This window comes from Cheilinus undulatus, linkage group 21 (genome assembly GCF_018320785.1).
Source record: "Cheilinus undulatus linkage group 21, ASM1832078v1, whole genome shotgun sequence".
Taxonomy (NCBI): domain Eukaryota; kingdom Metazoa; phylum Chordata; class Actinopteri; order Labriformes; family Labridae; genus Cheilinus; species Cheilinus undulatus.
Window position 1 is genome coordinate 18,839,736 of NC_054885.1, and position 9,607 is coordinate 18,849,342.

Sequence of the window (9,607 nt, forward strand, 5' to 3'; positions counted from 1 at the left end):
AAACATTTATGCAGTCACTTATTTTACATTACATGTTTTTATTTAATTAGCATATTTGTAGAAATCTGTTTTCGCCTTTACAAGAGAGTTTTTTGTATTTTTTTTTTGTCAAAACAGCCAAATTATATTCACCATGTTTGAGATATAAACTCAATTAAAGGGTTAATTATCCAAGTGGGTGAATTCTTTTTATAAGCACTGTACATCAAATCAAATAATTCACAGTTTTCATAGGCAGGGGAATGCTTAAGGAATAAGGAATGATTAAGGCTGTTCTATTCCTCAATCTCTGTCATGTTTTGAGGTGCTTAGTTGTGATTGGCCATGAATATTATCTGCCACTGGCTGTTGTGCCAAAGTGCATCCTCTGACTTGCAGTTCACCCTCTGTTCCCTGTGACATTGTGGTCCCACTAGACATTTCCAAGTCAAGTAGGGACGCACTGCTCAGCCCTGCCTCCCTCTGCTGCTTACTTCTTGTTTTGAACCGAGGACTCTGTTCAATAAAAAACTACAGTCCATAGTAGTAGTATATATTTACAAAACAGTACACCACCTTTTCATTTTAATGGATAAATTTCAAATAATGAGGAAGAAAAGTGGTTAAAAGTGAGCTTCCTGGTTGACACTGCAAGCAATACCTTGCGGGTAGGATCATTTTTTCTTCCCACATGGAGAAGTGTATATTACATCTCTTTGCTGATCTATTCCTGTTGATGTGTAAACAGTGTTTCTCTTTTTAAAATCTTTTCAGTCTTTGCCCTTTACTGTCCACTTAACGGTGAATCTTTGGCATCATCTCCCCTGACAGTTATCCCAGCAGTGTTTCAAGTCAAAAAGGGAAAAATACTGAGGCTTTTAATCATTTCAACCCTACTTACCCATCCTGCATTTCTGAATTGTCGTATTACTATTAAAAAAGAAACCTGAATCTATCTTACAAAATCATTTTAATAATAATGAATTAATTAAAACAACCTGGTAGGTGGTTGGCCAACATCTGAGTGTAAGAAAAGCTACGTCACCTTCCTCACACGTAGAGGCATTCAACTTTTATTAAATAAAACCTGTAGAAAAGTCAGTAACAGCTATCAGCATACTGTCCAATGTTTTCCTATAAAAATAAGATTTTAAAAGGCTGATGACAGCCAAGGCAGAATATGTCAATCTCTGATCTTGATCAACATGATGTTTGTGATGACTTGGTCCTTTTATTCACCAGCTACTACACAGATGTTCCTAAGTTGTGCTTCTTCTCCTTCGCTGGTGTCTGTCTGATATTTTGTGTCAGGATGTGTGCCTTTATAGGAGAAAAGAAATGTCAATCTGCCATTTCTCCAGTGTCCCACTTAGTTTTTGGTTCCTGCCACCACTCAGCCAGGAAGGACTCCTCGTAGTCTCCCATCCCTTCGAACTCTGCATCAGGATGCTCCGTTGTGGTGACCATATCTTCTGGACTCACCACGCCCTGAGGTCACACAGAAACACATAGTCAACAGAAAGCACGCTTTTTACTACTTTACTGCCACACTTCCACTCTATCCGGCAAAATGAGTCATTCTCTGGTCCATAAATCTATCACTTGTGCTCCCTGTAATTCAACCTAAAATCTCTCGCCCCTCCTTCCCTCCTCCTCTGCTCAGGTCCAGGCAGCCTGTGGAGGTGGGAGGAGCTGACCTGACTTAAATGGATGTGGCACAGTCTCAGTGGCCAACACCTCTCAGCCACATACCACACGCTGCTGGCGGAAAACCCAGCAGGCCTCCTCTGCTTTCTTTTCCTCTGCCTTCATCCCTTCTTTCTTTCTCTCCCTTTCATCCTCAAAGACCTTAGTTTTCCTCCTGCCCCCTTTTCCCTAATCTCAAAAACTCTGTAAACAACTCCTCCAAATAAAAAATGTATGCTTTGAAATGAAATTTGAAAAAAAGAAAGCCCTCTACATCAGCTGGTTTAATTGTTTTGGTCTAGCCAACTTTAAATGTCACTCCAGATCACACATTTTCCCCTCCTCCTTATTCTCAGGGTTGTCCGGTCATGCAGGCAGTTTGGGTTTTTATCTACTGAGGTTTTGAGATGTTGGAAGCATCTGCCACAGCCACAGCACAATGAAGGATGGAATTTTGTTTACGTTCTTTTTAAAAAAAAAATCTCAACCAATCTCTGGACAGATGTACGAATGCTTGGATGGTCGACCCGAAAACAAAATGCCACGGACCCTGGCTAGCATTGGTATGGCACAATTATGCACACTCTTGATCAATTAAAAGCGGCAGCAGCATTTACTCTTGCTGGACTATTAGTTTATGGTTGCTAATGTAACACAGCAAATAACAATATGTAACTTAACACAAAGTAATGTTAACAGAGTTACCAAGCAGAGAGTGCGTTAGTGAATATACTCAGAAATAGTATGCAAAGTCACCAGAGGCAGAGTAACATAAAGCGGAGTAACTTCATGCAAAGAAATGTAATACAGTGCAACACAATGCAGAGATATGTTGCACAGAGTAGTTAAACCCACTGTGATGCAGCACAAATTAACTTAATGTAACTTAACACAGGGTAACAACACAGAGTAACTTACAGTAATGAAACACAGAGAAACTGAATAATGTAACACAAGAGTAATGCAACTCAGAGTTACACTTGGGGTTATTTACCCAAAGTAACATTAATAAAAAGTAGAGTGATGCAGAACAATTAAACACAAGATTAATGAAACCAAAGGAAATGAAACAGAGAGTACTGTAACAAAGAGCAATGTGACATGGGGGAAAAAGTAACATGATAGAGACTAACATAACCGAGAGTATCTTAACTCGGAGTTACTTAACTGAGCAAAATAATCCAGGAAAATGAATACAAAGAAATGTAACAGAATAATGAAATGCAGGGTAATTAAAACCTGAGGAACGTAACAAAAAGTAACAATGCAGAGTAACAGAGTGCAAAGTAGTACAATGCAAAGCAGCTTAACAGTAATGTAGTGCAAAGAAACAGAATGCAGAGTGCTGTAACGCAGTGTTTAATTACCTTGGGGTAATTAAACCGAGAGTAACATGGAAAAAGTAATATCAGAGTAACAGAACGCAATAGTAACTTAACTCAGAGTAACTTAAAGAGTAATGTAACCCAGGGAAAGGAACGCATAGTAATGTAACATAGAATAATGCAACACAGGGTAAGTAAACCCAGAGTAATGCCACAAAAAAATAATGTAATGCAGAGTAACATCGCGAGAGTAACAACTCAGAGTAACTTAAACAGTAATATAACGTAGAGAAGTGACTCACAGAGTAACATAGCTTGGAGTATTGTAACCCACATCATTACTCATGAACCACTACGTGAAAAAAGAAGTGTGATGCAGACTAACTTAACAGAAGAGTAACCTAACTCAGAGTTAGTTAACAGAGCAATGTAACCCGGGGAAAGGAACTAAGAGTAATGTAACATAAAATAATGTAACACAGAGTAAGTAAACCCAGAATAATGTAGCATAGAATAATGTAACTCAGGGTAAGTAAACCCAGAGTAATGTAACATAGAATAATGTAACTCAGGGTAAGTAAACCCAGAGTAATATAACACAGAGTAAGTGAACCCAGAGTAATGTAACAGAATAGTGTAACTCAGGGTAAGTAAACCCAGAGTAATGTAGCATAGAATAATGTAACTCAGGCTAAGTAAACCCAGAGTAATGTAGCATAGAATAATGTAACTCAGGGTAAGTAAACCCAGAGTAATGTAGCATAGAATAATGTAACTCAGGGTAAGTAAACCCAGAGTAATATAACACAGAGTAAGTGAACCCAGAGTAATGTAACAGAATAGTGTAACTCAGGGTAAGTAAACCCAGAGTAATGTAGCATAGAATAATGTAACTCAGGGTAAGTAAACCCAGAGTAATGTAGCATAGAATAATGTAACTCAGGGTAAGTAAACCCAGCGTAATGTAGCATAGAATAATGTAACTCAGGGTAAGTAAACCCAGAGTAATGTAACGAAAAGTAATGTTATTCAGAGTAGCAATGCAAGAATAACTTTACTCAGAGTAACTTGAAGAGAAATGTAACACAGATTAATGTAGTACAGAGTAATTAATTTTCCTCAAGCATCTCTTTTTCTACCTTTTCATAAAAAATTTAGTGAATTTGAAAAATGTGGTCTTTGATAACTTAAAGAGGATTTAAATGGAATATAAACTGGACTTTGGATATACTGTACAGTAATGTGGTGACATACCTCATCGTCTGTTTGTAGGTAGTTCAGTGCAAACTCCAGCATTTCTTTCTGCTTGGTCGTCTCATTAAAATACCTCAGCGCCTCCTGAAAAACAGAAGTCACATCAGCTGTTGAGAAAACTGGAGATGACAGACCGACTTACAAGAGTTATTTAGCTTTCAGTTGGTTGGTTTTTTGCCTGCTTCCTTTTTTCTTTTCGTGGTTCTTGGTTTGAGAGCCTTATGCTACAGTAACACCAATTTTATTTTAAAACCAGGGCAATTTCAGATGGCAGAGATGTTTACAGGCCAGGCTAGAAACAAACAGAGCTGGAACACTTCAGCTGCTGTTTGTTTATGAGAGCAAACGGGTCTCTAATTACCACCCTGAGATTGTGTTAATGTTCACGCCAAAACCGCTTCATGCTACAGTTTTCCTGCTTGGGCAGACTGGGCCAGTGTGAACTTTGCAGACACTTTAAACAACCTAAAGCACAGACTGCTACGTCTTTGTTTCACTCACAGGCCGAGGATGGAAGTCGTTTTCCACAAGCCCCCACTGCTCCTTGTAGAAGCGATAGTACGCTACGTTCTGCTGCATCACCTGGTCTTTACTGTCAAACAGCATGTAACTAGCTGCACACGGAGCCGCATTCTTCACGTCGTTTACTATAAAGGATCACACAATAAAACATGTTAAACAGTAGGGCACAGATTGCTGCAAAAAAGCCTGATCTTGTTTGTTTTACTCCTTACATTTATAATAGGAAAACTGGAGGTAGTGATACATGGTGGCAACAAACTTCTCCACAAAGAAACCCCCAACATTGGGTGTCAGATTCTCTTCACATTTCACCTTACATTTCAGCACATCAGTGTAGAGATCTGAGGGAAACAGGAGAACACATTATTGTTATCTAAAACCACACATTTTAGCTGTGTTATCTGATTTGTCTCTTCTTACCTGCCAGTGTGGGATAGAAGTCTTTAAACTCTAAGATTTCATATGATCCTTCGCAGCCTGCTAAGCACAAGTTGTAGACTTCAAAGTATTGTGTGATGGCCTGCTCCATGTTTCGTGCGCTGCTGCTGAAGTCTCCGTTGTTGTAAAGCATCACGCTCTTCAGGAAAACACTCTGCAAAATAAGGCAGCAGTTTAACAGGGTTTCAACAGTATTTGTGCTTGATTTGGATCAGAGGAGTAGTGTTAGTCTACAAACTTCATACGGCTGCTCCTCGTAGTCAATGAGATATTCATCAACGTCAAACAGCGTCTTGTAGTAGTTCATGTTCTTAGTCAGGTGGGGGTCAGTGGGGTTCTTCTTCAGGAAAGTGTGGGCTGCTGCCACAGCCTTCTCCAGGTTGTTAAGCTGTAAAAGAAAAGCTATTTAGCAGAGGATAAGACAGCTGGATCATGGCAAAAATCACAATCACCATTTTAATGACTGACGTTGAGATTGTGATTATTATCCAAGTTTGTGAGTTAATCTCAAATGATGGGCAGCCACAACCATGTGACCAAGTTTGAAAGAAATTTTCTATGGTTGAAGGTCCGACTTCTAAAAATCAAAGTGCTCCCACATGGCTGAAGTTATTTTACCCAAGACAGTCTGGCTGCAGACCGTAGATCTCAGACACCCCCTATTGTGAGACGCCTTCTCTGTCAGAACAGAAGTGCCTTAATTTGTTGGTACAACATATTTCCAGTTTATTCATTAAAAAAAATCTGTCAGTTGCATTCATGAAATATCTACATTGCAAACATTACAGACTGAGCAACACTTTATAGATAAATCAGACAAAAGGTCAGTGGTCTAACCCCTGGTCAAATTATGTACAGACCCATTGAAGAGGTAAATTTGCAAATGGTGGCTCACTTTAGCTAAAGCTAACATACCTATATTAGCTATATAGTTGTGTTACTACATAAGCCAGTGTAGCTAAGTTAGCTATAGCAAATTAGCAAAAGGTAGCTAAAGCTTACATAGCGTTGCGTTGCTACGTAAGCCAGTAAAGCTAAGTTAGCTATAGCAATGTGAGTTTCAGCAAAGGTAGCTAAACCTTACATAGCTATGGAAGCTATGTAGTTGCGTTGCTACGTAAGCCAGTAAAGCTAAGTTAGCTATAGCAATGTGAATTTCCGCAAAGGTAGCTGAAACTAACATAGCTACATCAGCTGTATAGATAATGTAGCAATGTGACGTACGTTAGCTTCATAGCTTTGCTTGTATATATATCCATGAGCTTCGTGAGCTTAAGCTATAGCTACATAACTACATAGCTCCAGAGGAGCTATGTAAGCTACATTTTCTACATTGGCATGTTTACATGGAAGCCATGCTTTATCTCTGCTTTATTAAACATTTTGTTATCAGCTTTTGCGGGTCAGATTTTTAACTTTTAACTTTCAGTATCATCTTACCTTTTTAACCAAACATGGCTCCCACTGCTCTTCACTTAAAGTGAGAGCTGTTTTGGGAGGGGGGAGAGATTACAGGCTGTGCTATAAAGGAAATGATCACTCTTACGATGCACCAATAGTGAAAATTAAGGCTATTACCGGCACAAGGAGAAAAAACCTTGGCCTATGGTTACTGATTTTTTCACTACTTCATACGATGCAAGACTCCCAAAATTTTCTCTTGTCTGACCATGAATACAAACCAGTTTGTCAAACAGCTGATGACATCTTCTTCCTAGCTTAAAAAAACACTGAGTTTGGTCAGACAGAAGGCTACCTTAGTTCTACAGCCTGGTATGAGTAGGGACTTCCTAAAACAGCAGCTATTGTCATTAATACTGTTGTTGGCCCACTCCAATAACTTCTAATAGATGTGGAACACAGAATTCTTGTTGAGTCAATCAGTGGAAAAGTATGCTGTATATCATATAACCTGTAAACACTTGTCAATGAAGACATATCCCTCTTTCGTTAATGATAAGTGTATATTCATGGTTTAACGTCATGAATGAAACTGTATGGGGAAATCAAAGCAGGTTTGTTGTTGTGAAGACTGTTTGATGATGAGCTAGAGAGCTGTAGCTCACCTCTAATTCACCAGTCTGGTAGAGCAGCCTAAACACTAGAATGTAAAGGTATCGGAAAAAGTCTTGTGATGTGGTGTCAATAAACACATCAAGCTTCCCTAGACGTTTCTGTGGTGGTTGATTATTTATGGAATAGGCAATAGCATGGAGACTACCTGTGGGTCGACTCACACTTTATGAGACCAAAAGAGCCTTGCGGTCAGACCTGGTCTTCACTCAGAGAAGAATACGGGGATTGTTTTAGGGGGAACACTGAAGAGACGTGGCACATGCTCAACTCCTACTTGGTCGGCAGGAGAGCGCAACAAAGCTCTCAGAAATTACACTGCACGTTTCGATGCTCACAAGTTTCCTCTCAGTGAGTCAGACTGAGCCAATTTAAGAAGAGAAACCGACGGCAGACACCTTTGCTGAGCGATTTAACCCGTTACGCACAGGCTATTCAGATCATCATCAGTTTACGGCAGGAAAATCGCCCTGTAATAACTTCACTGCACATTTCCACTACATCAACATGGTGTATTTTTAGAGTTGTGGGAGTTTATAGTGAAGGCTATCAGCTAGTTGTTTAGTTTTGATTTGACTTCAGTAGTAAAGGCCTGCTTTTACTTTGCACCCCGATAACATTATGCACATCCAGCTCCTGGCCTCACCTGGTACTGCGCATACTGAATGTACCGATACGGCGTCCTTTTCTCGAAAGTTTCCAGTAAATCCCTGCGTGGATAAGCGAGTTTAAACACAGGAAAATCCGCCTTGCACTTTTTCAGACACGCAGCCCTCAGCAGGATGTGGCGCACGATGCGGAGGGTATTGTCGGCAAACGGATTGTCGTTGTCCCGGCTCACGGAGCTGCAGTTGCTGCTACAGAAAGCCTCGCTGTCCCGCAGCAGCCGGTGGAGTCGCAGGCTGAGCTCCAGGAACTTGACGCTCTCTCCCCAGTTCTGTGCAGCGTACTGCTCCAGCGCGTAGCTGTACGCAGAGTCCAGGGGCATAATGTCCTTCTGAGGGAAACTTCTAAAGCTGTACTTCTCATACTGAGCCTCCACCAGCAGCGGGAGCAGACAGGCCAGAAACAGGCTTCTCAGGAGCACCATCACCTCCACGGCTCCAGCAGGACACTGCTCTGCTCTTGTTTTGAATGAGCCAGGAAACTTCCTTTCTTCACCAGGGAAAGCTCATGTCTGTCTGCACGTAGGCTGAGAAAGCTGCGCCAAAGCAGATGTTGAAGTCAACAACATCTGGTCAGAACCTTCAAAGTAAAAGTCCGGCATTGAAGCCCCAATCATAATCAGGGATTTGGAACTGGCCAATCAAATTTTAAGAGTACTGCATACCCTGGTTCTACTATCAAATGTATTAATACCAAGTTTTGGTTCTTTATTTCATAAATAAAGATTTTTTTTATGTTAAATGCGCTTTGATTGAGAAACCTATGTTGTCATTTTTTGACTCTGAGTATGAAAAATAAAGGGTTGCCAACATATAAAATATATTTACATGCAGCAGCTTTTGTAAGTTTTTCTGGTAGAATTATCATTTTTGATTTCAACATCGTACACTGTATGCTGTAATTGCATTATAATGTTTAAAAAATGCCTCAGATTAGCCATAAATGTAAAAGTACTTGATCTGGTGACATGAGCATTTTCAATCAAGAATATTAGAACTTTTTTCAGAGAAGTCCATGTTTTTTTTTAAAAAAAGGCTATTTTTACATTACCCTGAAAAAAGAAGTCAAAACTTCCGGTCTAAATGGTGCTAAATCCGTTTTGTTTGACAGAAACGTCACGGTCTGAACCTCAAGACAGATGAGAGGGTCCACTTTTTCTGGTATTTTCCAGCGTTATAACACCCAACACATGATGCAGCAAATGCTTTTTTAACAGGGGGTCTTAATGTTTTCATGCTACTCCTATGTGTTCAGTGTTGCTCTCAGGTGTATTCGGTAATTATCTTCATTGCTATGTTGTGTGAGGAGCTCATGTGTCTTAGCATGTTATCAATGTTCACATGCCAGGATAACTGACAAGTTGAGGCATGGGGTGGTGAGCTTTAAAATATTAATCTATCTAACCGCATAAGTCTGAGATGTTAGTAACGTTTCACAAACAATCCCTGCAGGCTTTAAAATTAAATGTATTTTTCTGATGGTTTTAGAACACCGAGCCAGAAAAAAACAGATGTGTATGTGTAGTAATATTTTATACGTAGAACATATCTAATTCAACGACCCTGGTTTGTTTAACCATGACAGAAAACAGGAGTTAAGATTATGTGAAGGAACATTATAATTTTTAGATCATCATCTCATACATGAGTGATATCAGAGGGCCG

The 9,607-nt window shown here is 39.8% G+C and overlaps 1 protein-coding gene across 1 annotated transcript; it reads right to left on the reverse strand.

The window, feature by feature from the left end:
* Positions 1-796: 796 nt before the first annotated feature.
* p3h4 (prolyl 3-hydroxylase family member 4 (inactive)) lies at positions 797-8,453 on the reverse strand. The gene is made up of 7 exons (XM_041778003.1): positions 7,924-8,453; positions 5,443-5,592; positions 5,187-5,358; positions 4,979-5,107; positions 4,746-4,891; positions 4,245-4,328; positions 797-1,467 (listed from the first exon to the last, which is right to left on the reverse strand). The coding sequence occupies exons 1-7, from the start codon at positions 8,365-8,367 to the stop codon at positions 1,321-1,323; spliced, it is 1,272 nt and encodes a 423-aa protein (XP_041633937.1). The 5' UTR covers positions 8,368-8,453; the 3' UTR covers positions 797-1,320.
* Positions 8,454-9,607: the final 1,154 nt, after the last annotated feature.